Source organism: Asterias amurensis, chromosome 2 (genome assembly GCF_032118995.1).
Source record: "Asterias amurensis chromosome 2, ASM3211899v1".
Taxonomy (NCBI): domain Eukaryota; kingdom Metazoa; phylum Echinodermata; class Asteroidea; order Forcipulatida; family Asteriidae; genus Asterias; species Asterias amurensis.
In genome coordinates, this window is record NC_092649.1 from 29,493,645 (window position 1) to 29,519,438 (window position 25,794).

General features: G+C 38.5%; 1 protein-coding gene across 4 annotated transcripts in view; it reads right to left on the reverse strand.

The window, feature by feature from the left end:
* Positions 1 to 1,830: 1,830 nt before the first annotated feature.
* LOC139933787 (SLIT-ROBO Rho GTPase-activating protein 1-like) overlaps positions 1,831 to 25,794 on the reverse strand; it is a 52,125-nt gene continuing 28,161 nt past the window's right edge. The window contains exons 4-21 of one of the 4 annotated variants that reach the window (XM_071927995.1): positions 24,646 to 24,708; positions 20,958 to 21,098; positions 15,769 to 15,897; positions 14,818 to 15,039; positions 14,137 to 14,238; positions 13,333 to 13,527; positions 12,408 to 12,492; positions 12,151 to 12,178; positions 11,697 to 11,793; positions 11,412 to 11,472; positions 10,687 to 10,764; positions 10,153 to 10,287; positions 9,636 to 9,741; positions 8,672 to 8,887; positions 7,083 to 7,147; positions 6,329 to 6,500; positions 5,840 to 5,906; positions 3,107 to 3,235 (exon numbers count right to left, since the gene is read on the reverse strand). In XM_071927995.1, the coding sequence (XP_071784096.1) occupies positions 5,876 to 5,906; positions 6,329 to 6,500; positions 7,083 to 7,147; positions 8,672 to 8,887; positions 9,636 to 9,741; positions 10,153 to 10,287; positions 10,687 to 10,764; positions 11,412 to 11,472; positions 11,697 to 11,793; positions 12,151 to 12,178; positions 12,408 to 12,492; positions 13,333 to 13,527; positions 14,137 to 14,238; positions 14,818 to 15,039; positions 15,769 to 15,897; positions 20,958 to 21,098; positions 24,646 to 24,708 (1,926 nt within the window). In that variant the 3' untranslated portion in view covers positions 3,107 to 3,235; positions 5,840 to 5,875. The other 3 variants (XM_071927993.1, XM_071927996.1, XM_071927994.1) reach the window with 3 other exon arrangements.

Genomic DNA, 25,794 nt, shown 5'->3' on the forward strand with positions numbered 1-25,794 from the left:
ATTGAAACATTTCTGAAGTGTTTGTTTTGACATGTAGAGAAGAATTAGGGGAAAGTTGAGATTTTAAGTGGGAGTTTCTGCACAACCTCAAAAATGTTGAGAGCTCAGGATAAAATTCCATTAATTATCTGTGTAGGTATATAAACGAAAAAGCAATTCAAACTGAACGACTAAGAATCTGCACAGACATGGGAAGATGGTACAGTAATCTAGAATCTATTAGTCAAATGCATAGACCATCTCGACTTATTCATCCCTTTGAATAATCAAGTTATACTAAAAATTAATTCTTACATATATTATAAACTTCATCCATTATCATCCCAACTTACCATTTTACAAGCAAGTACAATTTCTTTTCCAGTTGCAATTTTATTTACAATATTTATCTATTCACCACTTGAGGCACCAGAAAGAATTACTCAAACCACCCAGCAGAGTACTATATCATTAATCTAAGGCAGATGATAAGCATTTATAGGTAAAAAGATTGTTTCAAACAAATTCCACTTCTTGGAGACCAATGTTTGGATCCCATCAATACATTAATTGGGTGCTTTAAGTTGTCATGCTCTCATGCATGACATTAGTTGAAGAAAAATTACCCTCAACACCAAATAAATTTCAAGCATAGAACATGTTTCAGATTCCATTCTTGGTCAATGTTGAAACTTCATGACCATTGAAATTTCCAGAGAATTATGCACTATTTAAATATTAAATAGTCACTAACATGTAGTTGTTGGGACCAAAGACAGCTGTCAAATATTAAGCGGTAAACTCACATGTGCTATATAGCTACCACATACGCCATTTTAGTGCAGTTATTTAAACAGCCCCAGCTCCATAAGGGATGCATTAAAATGAACCACATCAGCTTAGACCTGAGCACTTCAGTATCCAAACCAGTATGGGACTCATAGTATAAGCTTCATCAATATATTTTCACATTGCAAGTGCTAGATTGAGCCATTTGGGCAGACAAACTGAGTACAAATATTAGAACATATTGCACTGTCGTCAGCTATGCCTCATTGCAAAAATATTAATGCACTGGTCGACCTGTGTCATACAATATACAAATATTGAATGCGAGGTGACATCTGGGCCAAATTTCATGGAGCTTCTTAGGCACACACAAAATTGCTAAGCACAACAAAATTATACTTAACAGAATAAAGTTACCAACCAAAATAACATGTCACCTGTACAATCGGTGACTGGTATCCTGCATGTTTGTGCTTACAAAAAGTTAAGCACAATTTTCTGCTTAATCAGCTCAATGGAATTGGGCCCTGGACTTTTCAAAGCCAATTAAAATGGAAAGGCCAGATTTCACTGAGTGATTATATTCTGCGACAAATATCTGTCAACTCACATATAGATCCTTATCGTCTGAAAAATTGTCACAATAAGCACAAAATAGACACAAAAAACTTTTAAATGGTGGATGACTCCATGTAGACATCAACCTTGTCATAAAACAATCTTGGCTCATTTGGATATGAACGAAAGAATGTGAACAATTGCTTTGGGAACAACACTGAGAATTAAGCATCAAAACATCAACATACACCGTCCAATACTTACTTCCATATACGCCTGTTCAATGTCATGGCAGTAAATACATGGCAAAGTAAAGGATGACATGTGATGTGTGTTCCACCAATCAAATGACAAGAACTATGTTTGAGTTTGATATTATCTACAATATCTAATGGTTATTAAACAAAAGCATTCAGAATCCGCCATAAAAGCAGCGGAAGATTTTGATCAAAGGATTTTGTTTGTTTTAAAACTCAAAAATAAGAGTACTGCTGTACATATCTGTAGAAGTAAATATAAAACAATGGAAATTGTGGAAGTCTTCGTTTGCACCATTTTAAGCATTTTTTCAGCACCTGCAGATACATTGCTACCACGTTTCAAATGTACAATATCAGTCGAGCGAAAGAAAGCGTACTTATTGCTCTAAAGTAAACAAAATAATTGATTTACTCTATTTGTGATGGCATGTATGTTAGCTTTTGGTTAAATGAAACTGGCATTTACTTCTAAAAAATTACTTCAAAATTTGTCTCTGTGACTTTAACACATAGACTTGGACTGGGGTAGAATAGACTAGCAAAAAAGCATAAGTCCAGTGATACTAAAGCTAAGCTTTAACAACTCAAAGTCTTGGAATTCTAGTGGTAGATTGGACAACAGATTTTCCAAAAATACTCCACGTCTAGTGAATTAACGGTGAATGAATGTGGGCTGAAGGAAGTTCAACCCCTGCTATGGAAGAAGACTTCCAATCTTTATGAAAAAACAGAAGTGCTAAACCTTGAAAAGGTCTGGCAATTTTGTTTTCATTTACAACAAAATGAACCTCGGGTGGAATTTGTAAAAGCACCTTTTGGTATTTGCAAGTTGAACAATTTTTAAGATATAAAGTTGGTGAAGTAAAAGTCGTTGTGAGAATTTTGCCATTTTGTTTTCCGTTCGCTAGCTTCGCACGTCTGCAGCTTTTTTTTCCTTTTGGGCGCTTCAAATTTACAATGCGCCTGATGTTATTTGGAAGGACATTCCCTTTCTATATTTTAGGAGCATCTACTTGGTCAAAGCAGGTCAACAGAAAGAAAAAAACAATGCAGGCGACGTCTACCTAACCCTGTATTTTCTTGACCGAAAAATAAGATGAAACTAAAGCAGCACTTCCAACTGAAACGCCTTTGTTCTAACCAGTTACGATATTATGCAATTTTCGATGTCATGACTGTTTTATGGTTCTTTGATGACAAATATACAAACACAAACTTCATGATTAACAAAATATTTTGATGGATTGTAATTTAAAAACGCTGAGGCAATTTTTGGTATGAATGGAAATCAAAAAAGAATCTTTTCCCCGATACTTGTTCTTTTGTCTCATAATGTCTGTGATGAATTCAGTGATTGTTGAGGCCTTCGTGAGGATGACGAGGGCATTGGTCTGGTAGGTCTGTTTGATGGTCTGGGTTTAACGGCAGGGGGTGGGTTCTTAGCTTTATTATGTTGTGACCCAGACCCAGTGGATGGTGAGCTAGGGGTGCAGATATCTCGCACTAAATCGGGGGTAGGGGAAGGGGCGTCCAGGTTGCTGATGTCCAATAAAGCATCAGCCATCTTCTCTGTTATATCCCGAACCATCATCTCTGTGCTATCGGTCCTGCTGACTTGCCGTTTGGGAAGGCCTGGGTTACCATTCTCACTGTAGGTGGAAGTAAGCAACGTAACAAGACCTTAGCAAGGAAACTAAATACAGCTAAAGAAAACACAAGTTGAATGAAAAGAATTAATGAGCGCAGAATTGATGGAACATGCAGTAAATGGAGCTAGGCAGATATGGACTAATAGCAAATCAAAAAGAGTCTAGTCTATATCATTCGCTACTTTCCATAAACAAAAAATCAGCAAAATATTTTAGTATTATTATTGACTCTTTGGCGATATTGTAATGCTCTATGCTAATTTCATCATCTGACTAACTTGCTGCAAAACGCAAAAGCATAAATTACCACCGGGAAGATTGGTTTGTAGCCACTACAGTTATTTTCTAAATAATCCACTTATTGTTTTTACTCCTGATTCTGATTATATATGGCTGTTCCACCCAACGTTTCTTAACACATCAAGATGATTGTTGGTGCTTCTCTGTTCATTTGGGTGAAAGAACTGTGCCTTGCTCCCACCCATAGTGGTCAACCAAGTAGGACACAATGTCAGATGTTAGGTCTGTGGAGGAATTGGGGGAGTTCCAGCTAGGTAAGGATATGGAAATCACAATAACAATAAGAATTGTCATAGCTGTCTGCTTCCAATTGAAATATTAAATACAGTGCCCAAGGTGCAAGATTGGGAACTCAGACCAAAATGTGAAATGTACACTGGACGCCATTTCAGCAAGCATTACCAAATTTCATAAAGCTGTTAAACAGGAACTTCTGCTTAAGAAATTTCTTAGCTAAGCAAGAAATGACGGGGTGCCAATGATAACTGTATGGCATTCTGACTGGTAACCTATTTTTAATGGAATTTAAATAGATTTGAACTGCAATCTCGGTGGTCTAGTTTGTATGACACTGCTCAAAAATTGCAAAAGTTGTGGTTTCAGATCCCACCTGAGTAACATGCCTGTGAATATGCCTGTGAGTATACAGTGCTTACACACATTGGTGTATATGGGTAAAACCAAAATGAATAACCTATTTTTGCTAAGCAAAAGTTGTTTTTTGCGAAGCAAGCTTTTGTTCTTAGAGGCTTTATGAAAGTCAGCCCAGCTCAGATCAGTGCAACCAACGACCGTTGCTATCAATAATATAACAAAACATTTGCTTGCTAAAATGGCACCCAAGCAAATTTCACATTCCAACATACATAGAGCTCCAGTTCCCCATATTGTGCCTTCAGCGCTCTATAATCTTTGATCAAAAGCAAGTCACCACAGACACAAGATGCAAAGTACTGCCATCTTAAGACCCACATCATGGGTTTGGACTTATTAGTGAAATCAGTATAGGGTGCATATTAATTTTGGTTTTTACTAATTGCAAGGGTCGTGGGTTCCAATCCCACCCTAGTAAAATGCCTGCGATATTTTTTCACAAGACTCGGGAAAGTACCGAGTATACAGTGCTAACACACATTGGTGTATGGGTAAAAACCAAAATTAATATAGGGTGTGTTCGTTTAGCTTCCCTGGGTTGACCCGGTCTTCCCCCGGTGCATTTGACGTCATTCCAGGGGCTAACCGGCTCAGCCCCCAGTGCCCTGCTTGTGGAGTGGGTCACTTGGGGGCTGGCCCCAGGTGAGTGTGATCATTCGGTTAGCTCTTGTCAGAGGCTTGCCTGAGTGAGCACCGTGGGGTAGACCCAGGGAAGCTAATCGAATGCACCCATAGAGTAATAAATTTTGATGAAGAATAATGTATTGATTTTTATCAGTAAACGTGAAATAAGGGGATGCAAAATGTTTGTTAGTTATATAAATGCTGAAACACTCGGTTAAACTTAATAGAAATGCAACTTGGGGTGAAATTCAACATTCCTGGACCATAATCAAAGTAACCCAAAATCAATTGCCGTCCTTTGCAAATTGTTTGTAACAAATGATTTTGAAGAGACTGTTAAAAAAACATTTAGACCAGGTAAAGTTTGTTGCTAAGCAGCATTTTCTGCTAATCAGCTTTATGAAATTGGGCCCTGGTTCCAGTCACATGGGTGTTGAGTTAACCCACAATTAAATATATAACTTACAGGTTTTAATCGCCAATGATTGTGAAAGAAATGTGTTTTAGTGTGTGATACGGAATCCTTTGTGAATTAGCCTTTTTGTGATATGGTTGACATTGTAGGAATGCACTGTTTAATTTAGGTGTATTCTGAAAAATGTCTCACAAATTCGTTACAACCATTGAAATGTGTCCTCCTTAACTCAAAAAAGGCTACTGACACCTTCATCAAAGTTAATTTGTTATATGTTATTGTTTATTTGTTGGCCATGAAATATGACTGTGTTAATATGTCATTCCTCCTGCACATGCATGGTTAAAAGAACCCAACAGTGCCATAACAAACGTTTCCATTATTCAGATTTTAAAAGTAGTACTTTTCACCAAGCAAGTAAGTCAATTTGTGGTAGGCTACACTGCAAGCGGAGAATGGTACAGTGAAATCCAGCGTTCGCTACCATGTGTGCTGTATCAATAACTCTTGTCACCGACCCCTGGTAGTAATGTGAAAATTTTGAGAAGAAGAATCCCAGAAAGATGACCAGAAAATAAAGTGTCGTAACGAATGAAATTCACTACACTAACCAGGAGCCAGCTTGTTCAGAGTATCATGCACTTGGTTTAATTGACTGGCTGCAGTCCCTCCAATATCCTTTGGAATTCAAATATAATCATTAATTGAGAATGTGATAACACACATCAGGACCTACAGATCAGACCATGTGGGGATTGATTGCTCAAGTCTCGCACGTAATCATCCGTGATTAAACATAATTTTGGTTTTTCACCCAGTGAACCGCAAGGCTTTAAAGACCTAAAAATACTTCATAAACAGCATAATCAAATCTCACAAAGAAAGGACGCACAAGCTAGTAGTAGAAGTGTAAAATAGTTGGGGGAAAAATGCTAAAAATTGTTCAAAATCATACATGTTGGGAGATCTGCAAAACGGTCATGTCAAAACACCAGCTCCCCCACCTCTACCCCAATCCCACTCCCATCAAAGAAGCCCCATGATGTGTAATAGACAGGTTCATCCCAAACACAACTTGCACCAATGTCGCCACTACTTACTTGTCTGGTAAGTTGACATACTGGATAGGTATGTAACCTTGTTGTTCCCCAACGGCTCCTCGCCACCAATATTCATCCACTTTATTGAATAAATGAATTTGGGCTCCTTTACTGAAGGATAAATCGTTTCCTGTCTTGCCGAGATAATCAGCCTTGGCAATCACTAGTATACCTGGTAGGAGAAACAATGAAAAGGAAATATGTTTGTAACTGAAAACAAATAAAGCACATAGTTAATTGCTTTTATTAAGAAATTGCAAAGAAACATTCTGCAACCAATGACTGGAGTCGAGGCAAACACAGTTTTCATTAATTTGACTTGTTGTAACTAATAACAATAAAGCCTAAATTACCAGAGAGGGTTATCTGTTTGCTGCGCAAAAAAAACAACAGCCAGTTTTGGGTCAAGCCTCTTAGGACAAGCTTCAAAACTAGTTAGGGAGCGCCTTGAACAACCAGCAGGGTACATGTGCAAATTACATGTCGTTATTAATATTATTATTATTAACAAAAGTCAGGTACATTCTTCCTGCAATAGACTTTCCTTTGGGCACACGCCTGCCCACAATCCATAGGACCACTAGTCCCGCTAGACCGCATCATTGTGCCGAAGCATAGGACCAATCCTACATGTGTACTACGGTGCATTAGTATTTTGAACATTCCAAATGGTCCATGAACATGCTCTGGAATACTTAGATCGTTCCTACTATTTTGACAATTGGGACATTCTCTAACTGCAAAGTCCTCTTACCATTACTAGAGTCATCATCTGCACTTGCTTCAGGTATGGTCTCCAAACTACCAGTTGGACTAGAACTGGATTAAAAACAAATCAAACAAATAAATAACACAATTTGTTGCGATGGTTACAAAGTATAACTGCAGCCATATTTTAACCATAAAAACTCCTTATAAGTATAATGATAATAAAAACAGTAACAATAAGTTATTTTATATCTAGTGTGTCCTCTCCATCCAAGGATGTTCAAAGCACAAATTACAATAAAAATCACATTTAACAATTACACTACACTAAGCAACAAACAATATAAATTAGATCAAAATACCTACAATACATCCTAAAAATGCAAAAAGGTACCAACTACATACATGACATAAAAATGCAGCAAAACAAAAAAATTACATACAATTTTTTTTTTTAAAAGCAGAAACTCTCACCCCTATGTAAGAGGGTATAAAACATTGCAATAAGTACAGCAAAGTAACCAATCAAAAGAGAATAAAATATGGCAATGCACACAACAATAATCAACAACAAATGTAATAACAGACTCTATGCGTCCCTAAACATTTGGTAAATTAAACACACATAAAGGAAGGTAAGGCATTCCACCACTTTGAAGCAGTCAAAGCAAAGACGCTATCACCAAAAGACTACAGCATCCGACTCATAAGATACTTCAGTAGTATTTCACCAAGGCACAATTTCATAGAGCTGCTTATGCAGAAAATACTGCTTAAAAAATCCCTGCTTAGCAACTATGAGCAGAATACCAGTCACAAATTGTACATGTGCAATTGTATTTTGGCTGGTAACCTTATTCTGGTAAGCATAGTTTTATTTTGATGGGCTTTTGTTTGTGCTGAGGCAGCTCTGTGAAATTGGGCCCTGTTAACCTCAGGCAATATCTATGTAGTCTTTTGAAAGTAAAAAGGTCACAGACATAATCAGGAGTTAAAAAGTGTTCACATTTAAAAACAATCAGTTAAAGCACAGGCAGTTCAATTATTGGTAATGTGTTCATTTTTATCAGTATAAGGGGCCATTCACAATAACAATTTTTAATTCGGGTGGGTGGGTCAAAGAAATTTAGATTCAGCTTTTGTGTAAAGAACTGTAAATATATATATTAACAAGCAAAAAAGAGGAAGACAAAATACCCAGCTGGCCAAGATCATCAATTTCAACCCTGATTAAATTACAAAGTTGTTTGCTTAAACCAAGAAAAGCCACTGAAAACGACTAGTGTTGGAAAACTTTGATCTAAAATATCTGGTTCATTTGAGATACTAATTTGTTCTTGGGTGTAAAGATTTTTAAAAACAATTTTAAACATTGACTTTTCCAGGGATGTGATAGGCTGTTGAGAGTGCATAGTGTGAAAGCATGCACGCTCAAAAGCGTGGAGCACAAAGCCCTATTTTAACATTTATCTTTGGTTTTATCTCTGCTATCTGGGCATTATTGTATGGTTTTATCTTCATTTCTTTATTAAATTGATCTGAAAAAGAAAAAAAAGGGAAATCCGTTTAAAAATGGAGAAATCACATCCCTGCTTCTTTGAATAATTTCACTTTGTCATGGTGCTATGAGCTTACCTTAGATCAGTGATGGAGGGGTCTTCATAAAGCATTCCTCCATCCTGTGGAAAGATGTCTTCCTGAAAGACGATCATCGTCTGGATGAGGTCGTTGATATGACTCTGCCACATCATGATGTCTTCATCAGTATCAGGCTGCTGGATCAGTGTTGGCCCAAAGCATACAGCTAGGTTATGAGAATCCATCATGTTCTCATCGCTGTACTGTGCAAGCCTTGAGGAAACAAATAACACATAGATGAGATTAAATTAATGTGAACATTCCATGTAAAATGGCTTGCCGACCTTGGGGTTCCCCGACGTGGAGACAGCTTGACAAAAAAAACAAGTATGTCGCTCTATCATAGATGTGTGTAAGTGGAATTAACCAGGTGAAAAGGCAAACAGCAGGTCATTTGCCTTTGACAAATGAACATGCGACAGACCTTGAACAAATTAGATCACTCTGATTGCAATTTGGAAATTTCTCATTAACATCTAGAAGTTTTCTACGCTTCAATTTCAGTTTACCTAACACCATGTGTCTCCAAGTAGAATTCAGTTCTGAGAACTTTCCCTGCTAATCTTATCTACTGCCATGCAGTATATTTATTAGCCTCCTTGGGACGAGTTGAGCAGGCTAGTCAAAATGATATCTAGGAGTAGTCCCATGATCCACTAATCTACTCCAAAGTAAATACAAAATTAGCAGGACTAGTTCTTTGAGAACTAGGCAGGACTAGTTCTTATAAAAACTTAATTTCACTCGAAGAAAGTAACATATGGTGTAATCTCAGCATGAACAACACCTCTGCAAACACACGATAGAGCAAATTACATAGAGCACATGAACCTTGTACCTTGTTTATCAGTTTTAATTAGCAAAACAAAATTGAATACCTGTATCTAGCAATATTTGAAGAGGAAAAGAAAATGGGTATTCAAGCTTAACGCCAGGCATAGTTGACCAGTCACAAACCTACCTTTTCAGGAATGCAAAGAGATATCTCATGACAATCATAACACTGTCTGGTAGGTCCTTGACGAGGCTGTTCAGACCAGGTATCCTGTCTGCATCACGGTAAGTTTCTGAATCGGGCAAATAATAATCAATCAGTCAAGCTAATAGAAAATGACTAAGACCAGGGCCTTATCTCATAGAGCTGCTTAAAATATTGCTCAACAATTTCAAGCTAAGCAGAAATATGCAGGATACCAACACCAATTTGTACGTGTGACAGGGTAGTTTGGCTGGTAACCTCATTCTGGTAAGTTTTGTTGTGCTTAGCTGCCTTTTCTGATTAAGCAGCTCTATGATATCGGGCTTTTTGCTTAAGCAGAAAAGAAGTGGAAAATAGTCTGGTTACTTTTTGTACAATGAATATTAGCATCCATTACTGTTATTGGATACTGGGAACATGACCAAGATGATGACAGCATGCTAAAAGTCTACCGCGGGAGATTTAGATGTAAACATAGGGTACAGGGCTTTATACTCACTGGCACATTCCATGAACTGAGGGAACAATGTTGTAGGAAACAAAGGCTCAGGCAGTTCTCTGAAGTACAGCTTGAGTACACTAGCAACTAAGTTGATGTCCGCTAGTTCATCTAAATTCTCAAATGGATCTTCCCCTATTAAAAAAGAAATAACAAAATAAATAAAAACTTCCATATAAGCAGTAATTGACTGTGCATGCAAGTCTCGGATGAAGTCAAACACTCTGCACCACAAAAATAAAAAAAGATCAGTGCATGAATTGTTTAGATCTTTCCACTCCCATGTGAACATTGACAAACCACAGCTTTGTAACACATGACCTTTTGTTCTAAAGATTGAGAGCTACCCATGAACTATCTTGCTTGCCAGGAAATGCACTGAAATACTCAAATGTAACTTTAAAAATAAGATGAGATGCCAAAGCTTCTAAGCACAGATGAGTATTCAATTAAACACAATCAAGTCCCACCCCCATTTGATTCTGATAGTTTCTTGGATGGAAATGGTTTCCTTTTTTTTTATCAATCTCTTACCTTTCTCAAATGCGTCTTTCATTGATGAGATCTCTTGATGCGCACCAGGCATTCTGAATATACCAAGATGGTGTAAACCTGATGAGGGATTACCAAAATTAGAGTTAGCCTTTCATTATCAAGGAGGAGCGGAGGACAAACATGGTTTAAAGAAACACTAGTCTTAAATGAAAGTCGTGTCTGAATTAATTATTTAATGAGTGAACAAAGAAAAATGTACTTGAGTTTTAAGTTTACCAGTCAGTTTCCTTAGTGATTTGTTAATAGCTACATTAAAAAAATACTTTTCAAATGCTATGATGTACACTTTAACTGCCACTCCCAATTGAAACCAACTTCAAGCAGGCACGAGATTTGGCACTTGGATTCTTTATTGAGTTCATGGGTTGATCAACATTACATTGAGCTTTTATATACTTTTCTCGCTATTTAATAACAATTTGCTGTTTTTTCCAAGGCCCCCAAAAATTGGAAATCAGACTTACACGTAAGTAGGAAGAATATGTGCAAGAAAATAATTTTAATTAAATATTACCCCCACAACCACTTCAGGAATTTACCAATTGTGGGAAAACCCCCTTAGTTAATCATTAACCACAGTGTCATCCCTGAATTACTCGCTAGTTCCCTTCCCTTTGATGAAATCTACAGTTCAGTCAGGTCAACTTCAAGAATAAAAAATAAAGTATTATTAAAGAGAAAACACCCCAATGGTAAACACTTACCGTACAAGGAAATACACTCTACACAACTCTGTACAACCGTAGGAATTTCTCGCTTGGTAATCTACAATGAGATTAAGATTCAAATATTATTATTAAGCGTTTCAAAACTAATTAGGGAAATTTACAGGCAACCAGGGCCAAACTTTATAAAGCTGTTGTGCAGGAAAATGCTACAAAAAATGGGTGGGACACCAGTCACAACAATGTCAACTTTATGGACTTTCAGCTGGTAAACAGTTTCTGCTAAGCAATATTTTTGAAGGCCAAAACATTTGCATTGCTTACTTCAAGATACTCCTGCAGGTTTCCTCCAAATAGGCGTGCATGATGAACTGACTTGGGACGTGGCTTCGTCTTTTTTGGCAAGGTCTGCAAGTTCTGCCTGTTACACACACAAAAATTAAATACAGAAATTGAAACTTCAAGAAAATGCAAATACTTATTACAGTATGAAAGATTCTGTACATGCATCTATACTCCCTATGCCCACAGGTGTCCTAAATACTCCACTATCCTCCATTCTATGGTACCTCCACCCAAACATGTTCGTACTTAGATGATATTGAAATGACTGACCCAGTGATAAGCAATTGTCATTTGAGCCAACATACCTCAATCCTCCACAGTCAAGACAACTTCCTAATGGGTATTTGGGAGGTTACGAGGATACAGGCTGACTTTACTACCCATCTGAACATACAAGAAAACATTCAGAATAACTTTCTTCTTTAGTACTTACCTGTGCCTGTCTGAGGAATTGGCTTCACCTGAAACAAATAACAGAGGACAAGAAATATATCATGCATCAATATTTATGCTCATACAGGTGTCAAGACTAGGACTAAAACCCCATTCTGCTGATCGGAAACACCAGAGCTTCAGTCCGTTGTGCTTCACACCTCAGCAACGACAAGACACTATAAACAACTTCATCATTCATTCAATAACTTTTACAGCATTCCAATATAAATAAAAGTCCTATACAAGAGTACTTACTAATTCCTAGACCCTTCTGTATGAGGTCGTGTCTTGCTTGCATGCGAGTTAGTCTGTTACTCTTCTGGAGATATTCCTTGTATTTCTGCAAATCAAGATACACAAAGCATCAATACCGAAGAACAACACATCAGTGAACAGAATCATAGCTTAAAATTCTACAACTCTTTAAGTTGTTTATTCAATATGAACGATTTGACGAGAATTTCACTTGAAGGGTATCCACCACAGTGGTACTTTACACTATTTTAACCTGATGTTAGAGACTTCTTTTTATAATTTGTACAAGAACTATTTCTTGAAACATGAGTTCATTGCAAATTTGAATTTGACCTTGGAGTTCCTTGAAATGATCAACAACAAAAACATCATTCTAAAAAATGCCAGTTAAAACACACGAGGACCAGTCCAAAATCTCTCCATGTGCTCCAAGCTTCCCTCTTTAAAATGAATTATGAACAAGTGACAAAGTTGACGGACCAATGAAATGAAAAGCTAACTGGTTCTGCTGGAAAGTCACAGAAAAAGCTACCAACCCCTGAGAAACGGCCAAACCTACCTCTAGAAAATACATCTCAGTCTCCTGTTTTAGGATACACTGTCTCTTTATTTTCACAAAGACTCTGTCTACTGACCCCTTGCACGCACCTCACACACGGCGACTGATGCCACCCTCAATATATTGGTGGGCAGTTAAGTTTACGTGTATTAATGCCGCGTCGCCTAAAATGCGCACTTCACTGCACAACGCACGGCATAGAGTTATATATAAAAACGCACAGTGAAATTGCTACTCAAGATTTTTCTGATGATGACGTCAGGTGAACTGGGTCAATTGGAAAAAGAGCACATCACAAAACTTAATTTGACCTTCAAGTCTCTCTCTTTAAAGTGAATGGTCTACAAAAGAAACATCCAAACCTACCTCAAGATAGTACATCTCAGTCTCTTGTTTAAGGATGCGTTGTCTCTTCATGGAAGGAGCGCGGTTGAGGTCCGGTGTGGACAGTGAGTCTACCATCCTACGGATTGACTTGAACTGCGTCATTACATCATCTTCACTTGGGTTACAGTCATCCTCAAGCCAGTTCCGCTCCACTTCACGTATGGTTTTATGAATCTGACATCAACACAGAGAGAAACAGTCTTCAAGCATGTACAAATATTCTTTGATTTTTTTAATTAACAATATAAAAAATCTGGAGGGGAATCTTCCCGTCAAGGGAACTCTGCAAACTCACACAGTAACATGTCTTTACATTTTCAGTTTGAGTTTTACAGGGAAAAAAAATAATTTAAGTCTTAAATTCATAATCAGTAAGCTTTTAGAATAAAATTAAACAACAATGTGTTACATCCCTACCAATCCTTTAAAACCTTAAGATTTCTACCATGCCAGTCCCTAGTGTATGTCTTAATGATCTTCCCATTAAGGGAACTCAGCAAACTCCCATGAGGGGATATAAACACCAAGCTGGCAACAACCAATCCCTCTCATACAAACATTGGTTCAATGTCTGTGATTATGAATTGCACAATCCGAGAGGTGTAATTCAGTAACTAGACGGCAGTACTTAGCTTGGTAGGATTCAAACCCACAACGTTGTGCTTGCAAGTCTTGCAGTCTAACCATGTACTCAATCTCATGGCCAAAAAACATAAAAGCCTTCATAGAAAATGTAAGTAACAAAAGTATGTAAGCTTGTATCTCAGTTGCAAACCTAATTACCTCATCTGTTTCTATCTTGAGGGCTGCAATGGTCTTGTACAGCTTCTCATAGCGGTTTTCAAGATCACTCTGTAGATGATGTGGTGCTGTTAACTCATGTGTCTAGGTTCATAGTAAGAGAAAAAGTCAATAGATATTAGTTCCCAATAATATTCAATATAAAGGCCATGTCACATGAGGCAATGTACAGGCAACCTCCATTCACATTTCAGTTTTCTCTTTACAGTTACAGCCAAAAGATTGTTTTTGATGCGTCTGAAATGTTTTTTGGTGCACCCAGTCGGTTGGTTGCCTCCAAGTTAAAAAATATTTTGTGACAGACATGGCTTTTACCATGTTCAAATCAACATAACCCAACTTTGCAGCTTTGTTGATCTCAACATGGAACAAATGATCCTTTGTTCTACTTAATGGGTCTCTCTCTATCCACTGATGCCAGCAATTAAAGAAATCATCTTCAAAACCAAATAACAGGATTTCTTGCATAAGAAATAAGCGGGACACCAAGTCACAGATTGAACATGTGACATGATATTTTGGCTGGTAACCTTATTCTGCTAACCCTAACTTGCTTGTGCTTAGCTACTTTAAGTGCTTTAAAACAGCTTTACACAATTGGGCCCTGTTCTTAGTGCTATTGGTATTTCCTTAGGCTAGAAGAGGGAAGAAGTCTGCACCTACCTTATCCCCAGCATGGGACTGATACTGGAATGACTGTGGTGCTACAAACGGCCTGGTGTTACCCTGAAGGAATAGCTTCTTGTCTTCCTCACAGCTTAGTCTCCTCATGTTTAGCTCAAGACGTCGCAGCTCATCTTGCTGAAGGGCTTGCGTCTGGACTTCTGCCGTCTGGAACGCCTTCAGTCCTTTACGTAGAAGCTGGATGTACCTTAGATCTAGACACTGTGGAGGGAAGCAGCATTACACAACAAATTACCAACAAATATTTTGTATTATTCTTGTTCATTTCTGGTAATGAAACCATGGATGTCTGAAAAGTGCACAAAATCACTGTAGCTGGGCAGCATGAGGAATAGTGTAACAGGCAAGTGATCTGGTTTACTTTATTTAGGGGATGAAAAAAGAAAAGTTGACCAGAACGGGGTCAATTGTTTGCATTATGCTGGCCTAATGACTTGGTCTTCATTCATGTATACATGTACATAACCTCACTCGCTTGCCTCCCTTATCAATTAAATGAATGCATGTGATGAAAAGTTTTTCCAAGACCAACTTCTTCCAGGCCTTCAATTACACAGATGCCATGGACACTGTTGCCCCTGGTCTCGGCCTTGGTGCCCCCTCAAAAGTTTTCTATAGACTGTAGGATGTTCCAATAGAAGTGCCCTTTACCAATTGAAAAAAGACCGATCCATTAGGCCTCGCCCACGACGCATGTGTGAGCAAGAACACATGAGCCTCTCCAATGCCTTGTTGCACAATTCTGACGCGCGCCAAGCATACGTGCACGCATGTCGGACTTAATTTGCCGGCCCTGGTTGCGTTGTGAATGGTCAATACGCAAAGGGGCGGAGCTTAATGGATCGGTCTATTGTCCTCTCAAAGATGAAATTCCTGGCCTGTTCTTCCTAATATCGTGGTCTAATTTATTCTTAACATTTTAATACTTACATCTATGATTTTGTCCAGGTCGGTGTGGAAGAATTTGGTCACACTTGAGTTGGCTGCCCCAATGGAAATAATGTAGTCATTCCTGGCTTTGGTTGCTTTGACTTCACTTTCACGGTGCTTTATTGAACACTGTAATAGAAATGTACAAACCATTTTAGAGGTTTTGTGGGTTAATATTTATCCTGTTGTTCCTTCGTAAATGGAATTAACATCATTGATAATTGTTGTATTTTTTGATAAAATGTAGATTTGTGGGGAAGGATTTCGTACGAAATGTCATTGCATACATTTGCCAGTCCATGACTGTCAAGAAAAATTAGAGCAAATGGTGACAATTATAAGTTGTCAGACAGACCTTGTTTTACGCTTAAAACATTGTCGGGCACCATCACTTAAAAAAACTACAAAATTGCATTTGGTTTTCTTAAATTATCACCTTGCAAAATGATTTCACTGGATGCTTGTCACAGGTCGTTTTTATGTTCTTATTTTTTTTTAAAGAGTGTTTGGCAATAAAATGGGTCTACTTTTTAGCCACAGTGAACACAACAAAATGAGTTCACTTTGCAAGTATGTGCTGGTATCAACAAAGGGTGGATCAATGCTCAGTGAAATCAACATACCAGTAATGTTCAATGTCAAACAGCTCTATGAAATTGGATACTGGATGAGTGTGTTAAAGAAAGCAATGTGTAATTGAAAATATCAACACCCGACTGGGTAAATTTTAATTGACTAGTCCCGTCTTGAATGATGACATGGTATTTCAGCTAGTAAACCATTTTCTGGTCAGCACAATTTTGTTGTGCTTAGCTACTATGTGTGTTTTACTCAATGATATTGGGCCCAAACCCATTTGGTTGAAGTCCGCATTGTTAATGGGTACATAACAGCCATCAAATTATGGTGGTGTGTATTTTCCTATTTCTATCTGTGCCTTCACTCAACATTCAGTCAATGTGACCAATGAGCAGTGACACACAGCAACTAACCACAACCCAGAATAACAATGAACCACTACAATACACAACTTAATGACAATCATATGACCCCATTGTCTGATCCTGCCAATATTATTGTTTTAAGTTACACACAATTCACAAGATCAATGATCAATGTATATTTGATTTGGGCATGCAGGATGTGATATTCCTTCCTGCAGGGAGGTTTCCAATGGCCTGAGGCAGTGGTGTCATCATGACACCCCACCCCCCCCCCCCCTTCAATGAACAATGAATATTAATTGATTGGGTACTTTTTAAGCTCCAAGCACAAAACCAGTTCTGATAGTTGTGGAGACTCACATGTTACGGATACAGTTCGTACAAGTACAATGAGCGTAACACAATAGCCCAAGCATTTTCCAAACCTCGGATTTGGCTCTGTCTCGGGCCTGAGCTCTGTCATCAATTTAGAAGCAGTGTACAATTTTGCATGGTGTTCATGTACAAAGCCAGGAGCTGCAAGGCAACCCAATGTTTGGAAAATGCCCTTCATATATAGGTACCGAAAGAAATACCCTGTTTGTGTTAGTGTTGGTACCAGCAATATGCTCCCAAGTAGGATTTGAAACTTTGCATGGTGGAAGTACGATATGGAAAGGTTTGCGGTAACACCATGTAATGACTATCTCTAATGAGTTGGGGTGGTTCTGAAATATGTTCCTACATGAATGGCAACCCGGATGCTTCTTTTGTTTAGTTCCAGGAATGTTTGTTCTATTGTTATGGAAAGTTTAAAATGTGTAGAGGACAGGCACACTTCCATAGAACTCAAGTTCATGTATCAACCAGGGGTGGACTTCACAAAGAGTGAGACTAGTCTTATCTTAGATTAGGACGAGTAACATTACTAACCCAACTTAGGACTAGAATAACTCCTAGGACTAGTCCTAACCACAGTTCTTTGATAGTGATGCAGAAACCAAGTTTGTTGTGGGTGACCAGCCATTGTCACCACAATGCACATGATATTCTTTAGTTTGTTTTATTAAAACTGTGGGCCTTATGCTTTGTTCATGACCAGTCAATGAACCGAACCCCAACAAAAGCATAATGTGCACGTAGAATCCTCTAACCCATGAAAAACTATTTTGGAATCGTAGAAACTGAACAGTTCAACTGTGACTCTTTGAATTTACAAGTGCATCAAGATTAGTTCATATTCCACTGCAAATGAACACTTTCACTATGCATACTTTTCTGTATACGTACATCATGTACATGACAAAGCAATAGTTGTTTTGTATGGTTTTTCCCCCTTTCTCCATCAGTTCTTTTCCTAGAAAGATTAGTCAGGGCGTACATGAGAGCGCTTAAAGCAGAACCTCAGGATTTTTAAAACTTAATTTGGTGTGGAGTTTTTCAACCAAAATCATTACATTTTGGAGTATTTCTTAAATCGATTTTTGGCTGAACAGAGAGAAATTTACTGGAGCTGAATTTCAGCCTGTGACCTCGGGATTAACGTGCCATGCTCTGCCTACTGAGCTACATATACCTAGCCCGATGTTGGCAGTCTCCCTATTTTGTCGTATTTGTTCAGGGGTGCCAGTCAGAAGCCGTAGGACCTGCAACTGCCATGTAGTACGGGGATTACACCAAAGTTTTTGATATTCCAACTCAGAGTATACTCTGCTTGACTTAAGGTGCAAGTAATATGCTTGTGATTTTGTTCACAGAACTTGGGAAATTACCGATGATAAAGTGCTAACACACATCAGTGTATATGGATAAAACCAAAATGAATATTAATTATTACATGTACATTAATTATTAATAGCATGTACCTGTACAGTGTACATTATGTACATGTAACAACTTGGAAGTTCTGTCGAATCTTTTTGGTGTGGTTGACAAATTCAGCTTGTACCTCCCATTCAAATACATGTAGTCCAGACTACTATGTATTCATTGTTGCTATTACACTTGGGATTGGCATTTGAAGACACAACCTTGAAAGGTGCAGAATCCCTCAGGTTTTTATTCCATTACCGTTCACACTAGAATACTGTGCAAAGGCATATGCACATGCACTTTAGTACAAACAACCTTGGTATACTTAATCACATTTTTTACGTTTTATCGGATAGAAAATCAACTAGGCAATCCGATCATGCCATTTAACTACTTGTACAGCACCTTCATCACGAGTGGCTGTGTGTACAATGTTGAGGTCCCTGTCTACACCCAGAATTTATAAAACAGAGAACCAGACTACTGTCACTTTCAGAATTGGATGGAAAGTTTGACAAATTTTTCTTGCCGTTTTTTTTTTTTGTTTTTTTTTTTTTGTTTTTTTTTTTTTTTTTTATGTGAATCCTGAATTTTATAACATTTTCACAAGTTGAAGATGTTTACGATGCAACTTGGGAAAAAACTCCAGGATAAGCTTGAGTTTCCCTTTTCTAAAAAACAGTGATGTACATGTACCTCGTACTTCCCCTTTAACTAATGAGGCACACTCTTTGGAAAAGATCCATCGATGATTCGTTAATTTATGAATCTTGCAAAGCCCTCATGCCATTAATGTATTGAGCTATAGGGGGGAGGCATTTAAAGTGAAGACAAAATCTAGCGTAAAAATACCTAACCTAATGTGCATGTAGGATGAACAACGCTGAAAAGCCATCAAGGGAAGGACAGGAGTTGGATGCATTTTCAACTTTGACCACAAGAGGAAAGGCTAGCTATTAAAAACATATCTTCGTATTTTCTAACTTCCACAACAACAAACTACAAAGCAATATCAGAGCTTGTTTGAACTTGGAAGCTAAGGGGGTTTAACTCCCACTTAGTTCAGAATCACCTTTGAGGTCACAATTTGCTAACCACAAGCAGATACCATATTCCGACCAGTCAATTTCCTAGGAATTAATTCTGCCCGCAGGGCACAAACAAGTTTACCATAAAGGTAGGTACTACCATAGAGTAAGGACAGAGAATTATGGAGGTTGTGTGTGACATTCTGTTGACCCTACCCACAAACGAACCCAACATCAAAACACAAGAGCTTTATTAAGCTGCATAAATACAGTACAAAAGAGGCCATTAGGGTAAAATGCAATTACTACTGGGCTTTTTTTCATCGGTTCATGGTCAGTTCCACTCTGTAAATCTCCTCTCTCCTGTAGAGATCACACACTCTCCCTTTGGCAAAATCAGTTTTATAAACAAGGTCCTGATTATTCACTGAAACAACTTAGGAAATTGCCACCATGCCCCTGGTCATTGCCAGGGGTGCCCTTTGAAATGTTCTGATACATATTCCGATTTCCCTCCAGGTGCCCTTTACTATTAAGGAGAAACTGCCTTGCCCTTTACAACAACGAAGCATGAATAAGACATCCTGCTAATTGGATAACAATTCCCTCTTGGTGTGGAAATGGAGCTACCTGAATGCACAGACTGTTACATTTTAGAGATTTACAGACTCTCCACATAATTTCAAATGGATCTGAAGGTCTGGTCATAACAAGGGCCAGGTTTTTCTATCTCGGTGATCAAGTTTGCCTCATTCTAGACAATCTGAAGGTGCAGGAAGATCAGTGAAGAATCCAGAAATCAGGGAAATATCCTGACAAACCACAAGCCTGATGAAGTAAACATGAACCCAGCAGTGGATGCCAATTTAACATTGAAAGGACTGTTAATTTGTTTATACTTTGCAAAACTAAAAAGAGAGAAAATGGGATGACTCCATCCCTTGTTCTGTGCATATGTACAAATAAACAAACCTTTCTTTGACTCTGATGGGATTGCTATTGGGATTGGGTGTAAAATTGTCGGGCAGTGGGTTAATAGGAAACTGGCTAACATATTAGGGCTAGACATTTAAAGGGTTGCTAGAGAGTATCGCCTAGAGGGGTAAGCTAGAGGGCTTAGGGTTAATCAGTTTTTACGAATGTTCCTGCTTTGTTCACCTGTACAGGTGTTATTTACATTTTAATATAAATAAAGGGAACATGTCAGCACATGAGACCATTGGGAGGGCCAGGTGGTTGGGGCTATAGCAGGCCTGGAATATCATCTTTAAAAGGCAAACCCATTTTCATTTTACAAAGGGCACTTCCAATGGAAAAAGTCTATATGAAACTTTTGAAGGGGGCACCAAGGCCAATGAGAGGGCAACAGAGGCCATCTGTGGCCTCCATTTAATTCCAGGCCTGCTGTAGCCTGTCAGTGTCTTACCTTTTCAAATTGTTTGTCCACGGTCTTGCTCTTTTTATGCGAGCCTTTCTCCTCCATCTTGATCTTCTCGTTCTCTGCTTGCCTGAATTTGGCCTCGCTGGACTTGTGCTCTGTGTGGGCATTGTGGTACGACTTGATGTCCTAATGGAAGCAATACAAAATGGTGAACAATTACGTATTATTACATTCAACAAAAACAGAGCATTGAGGACTTCCGGAATTTCATTGATATTTGAAATAAGATAAGATAAGACAAGATAAGATAACCTTATCTTATCTTAATAAGATGGCCAATTTGTTAAAAGGGCAACACTTCCATCGTACACAATATAATTGTTGGATACTGTGATGAGGTCCATGATGTTTTGCACAGCAGAGGGAGCAAATGGCTCCTTAGATGAAGACAACGGTGCCCATTGCCTTTGACGGTGTACTAAACCCATGAATCCCATTACCAAGTGTGCAACAACTGTTTTGTTATACCATGTTAGTAATTCATTCCTCTTCTTTAGCGATGATGTGTTGTCATCTTGAAACATTTTTACAATGAAATTGGCAGTTAAAAAAAATAGACAAACGGTGGCAAACTAATTGTAAATAACAGTAGCGGTCAATGACATAAACACTGCTTCACTGTTCCCTTTAGCACATCACACAATCACACCTGAACTTTAATCAATTTACCTAGTACCAGCATAATTACAACCTCAACCCAGGGCTATTGCTAGTATTGTAAAAGGCACTGGAAACAACCAACAGTGGGCCAATCACGGTAATGTACCTGTGGGGTACAAAACTCATGGTCCGCTGAGCCACATTGTACAAGGAATCACATCGTGACTGGTTCTTAACTAATCAAAATTCACAAATATCTACTACTGTGGTGTAACAATCGCTGTTGAGCCACATCATTTCCAAAGGTCTTCATTATCTACCAATCTATCATGCCAAGACTCATTCCCTAAGTACCTAAAGCAGTTTGTTATCACCAAGCCAGTGCACCAATTATATTCTATTCATGCCAATTTCTTGAGGTTACATCTGCCAGGATGAAAGCTTTTGATGACAGAAGTTTCTGAGTTCCTCAATAATTTAAGGAGAGCAGTTTATAGCAGTCCTCGTACTTCTTAAAGTGAAGGACTGAGACTCATATTGTTTTGAATGTTGCTTGTGCAAATCACTATGTTGTTGTTTCGTTGTGTAATTCTTTGCTGTTTAAATATTTGTTTCGACTGACTGTTTGAAGCTTTTTAGTATTTGTATTGATTGTATTTTTCCAACTTTTGTATAAATTATATTGATCAAACCAGTCTTTTAGCTGAAAGACAATGTTAATAAACCAACAGTAATACATAAAGGGGGGCCTACTAATAAACGACTCTACATGTATTCCATTGCACATGTCTAGTTTGCTGTAAATTTAGTTCATTTTACTCTCTGAAAAGGAACCGTTTCATTAGTCTTTCAGAATGTCCATGACACTTGGGAAGTCATGCCGACAAGTGTAAGGCACACACTAATTGAAAACCGCGGACACAGATGGGAGATTCTGTGTTCAATGTTAAAGGAACACGTTGCCTTGGATCGGTCGAGTTGGTCTTTGAAAAGCGTTTGTAACCGTTTTTTATAAAATGCATATGGGTAGAAAGATGTTGTAAAAGTAGAATACAATGATCCACACAAACATGCCTCGAAATTGCGTGGTTTTCCTTTTACCTCGTTGACTAACACGTCAGCCATTTATGGGGGTCAAAATTTTGACTCCCATAAATGGCCGACCGTGTTAGTTCGCACAGTAGAAGGAAAACCACGCAATTTCGAGGCAAACTTGTGTGGATCATTGTATTCTACTTTTAAAACATCTTTCCACCCATATGCATTATATACAAAACGGTTACAAACGCTTTTGTTTTGACCAACTCGTCCGATCCAAGGCAACGTGTTCCTTTAAGTGTAGTTACAAAGATCCTACCTAAGGATCAGAGCTACTTCAACCACCTTCTACCTTGATCCCAAATCAAAGGTTCAAAACATTGATCAAGATGTTTGCTCAAAAAGCTGAAGCACTTTATGCGCTACAAAGTATAGCCATAGCACAGCTACGTAGAAAAGCTTCAGGCATAGCTTCTGTATGGTCTCTATGGGGTGCTGACCATTCTTGTGTTTTCAAAACATTGACCACTATTTTGCCTGACAGCCTCCAGTATCACATGAGATTGGGTTTGCACAAATGGAAACATTAAACTTAATGGGGGTTTTTTAATTTTTTTTTTTAAGAATAATACTTTTTGTTTTGGGTTACCCTTGTCAGTGAATGAATTAAGAGGACCTTAGCAGCTGAAGGAAGAGTGCCTAGAGAGGTTTAGGGTACGAGGTTACGATGTCAGATACATGTAGAGCCAAGCAGATCTGAGATTTAACAGTAATTCTTCAGCTTGCCAATGTAGCTGCAATGTATCACATAGCCAAGCCTAGAAAGCCAGGTGACCCATCAGTAGTATTAATAACACTGGGTCTAGTTTCCTTTGTTATGATTTATGAATAACCAGCCTAGGGCTTTATGAACGTCTACCAGCTGCTTCTGATTGTTACCAGCTTGAGTGAGATGTAATCTTACACCTCACTGTCCTTGTCTACATACACAACTGATTAAACCTATTGGCTCATCTATGTATTATAACACTTCTGGATATTGTCCTTTATTGAGTAAACTAAGCCAGGCTGCTTCACTTCATACACAATTCTGTGTTTGTGCACTGAGACTAGAGGGGGCAGCAGCAGGGATTGAATTATACAGGACTGCAGCTCAAGGTCGGTGATTTTAGTTTCAGAACAGACAAGTCTGACAGTCTCGTTTTTTCAATTGAACAAAGTATCTTCACAAACTTCTCAATCAAGTCTTAATTTTTTTTGTTTTTAGATGAGACTTGACCTGTTGACTCAATTCACCTGACATAATCCACATAATAATCTCTGACATTATTGCCTTACACTGGCTGACCTGACTGACCCAACTGACCTGACTGACCTGACCAAGTGACTCACCTGAACGACTGAACAACCTCACAGACTGGCTGGCTGACCTGAATGACCTGACGACTGACCTGGTCAACTGACCTGGTCAACTGACCTGACCGACTGAACGGGCCAACTGACCGACTTGGTCAACTTACCTGACAACTGACCTGGCCGACTGACTGACCTGGATGACTGACCTGGGCGACTGGACTGACCTGGACGACTGACTGGCCAAAAGACCTGCCAACTGACCTAGAAGACTGACCTGGCCAACAGACCTGGATGACTGATCTGGCCAACTGATCTGGCCGACTGACTTTAGATGTGTTAAGTTTTAACTAAATCTAAAGCTATGAAATTTGCAGGCAGGAAGCCTGCAATTCTTGTTTTGCACAACTATAGTTAAGGAGTGATGTCAAAAATTAAATAATTTATAGGCGATGTGACCCATTCAGTCCCTCTTGAATTGCAATTTCAATTGCAGAACTGTCCATTGCGCCAGAAAGTGGCTCTGCTCTGCTCTTCTAATTATATACCCAGTTGAAATTATCAGCTACTATTGCCTCCCAACTTCCTAGCTGTGTAATTACAGGAGATTAACATTTCATTTAGTTGGAGACGGTTATTTATAAAACTTAAAATAAAACCAAAGCAGGAAATGAAAACTTACTGCATAAAGTTCATTCATGACTCGCAGGAGCTCTGTGTGTACTTCAGCCATCATCTCCCGGCTCTGTAGAGATAAAAACACAATCCAGCAATTCAGATTAAACAATTGAAAGGAAATCTAACAAGGCAGGATAACAACATAAACGAAAGGAGACTTGGAAGAACACAAATGGAAATAAGATTCAGTGGTGGTTCTGAACCCATCCCTATGCACAATAGTGCCACAGGTATGACCATGGACACCTTTTGAAGCGGCATCACAGCCAAGACCAGGGCAACATGTGTCCTCATCAAGGTGCTGACTGTGATGTGTTCTTAACTGGAAATGCAATTTTACTGTGCAGATATTATCTGCAAACTACATGTATGCAGATACTTTTCTCCTATTTTTTTTCCCATTGAAAACCGATATTGACATCTCAGTTTGTCTGCTGTTTCATGGTTGGGATTGTTTGTATTCAGTTAACTGACTGGCTACATTTGACTAAACAAATTTGGATGAACAAAGAGAAATATTGACTAGGACAGGATTTGCTGTCCCCATAAAAAAAAAACAAGGGGGGTTCTTTAATCTGAATATTTTTTCTTCTCCTTTCAAACTCATTTTAAGCAGTCTGGATACAGACCTTATGGGGGAAACCAGCATACATTGTCTAGTCAGTAAATCAGTGTGAACAGTTAAAGTTCAGCTGCAGTTGGCTTCACAGCATGCTCAGTGGAAGTAATTCAATGTACATGTCATCAGAACACACATCTGATATCATAGGAGGAAGTATGCAAGCTTGAATACATTGCAACCCAGCACCCTAAATCAGCGTTCTCCCAGTGGTCTGCTGCCAAATGCTAGTTAAATCACTTAAGGACCAGTCAACATTCTCTGAAAGTGGTCCAGCCAGATAGTTCAGTGTTGAACAGCATCCCTATGAAATATAGACTAGTGAAAAAGCTGGCGGACCAGTTGAACAGCAAGCTAACTAGTCCTGATGGCTAGTCAGTTACTGCATGTTACTGGCAAACCCTTTAAAGGGTACACCATTAATGCTTTGCTTATCACTGTTTTCCTTCCTCTGCGTTACAACCATATGCACCATTCAGCCAATTACAAAGTGGCATCTTCCCAAGGTGAAACAGTCTACAGCAGCAATGAACA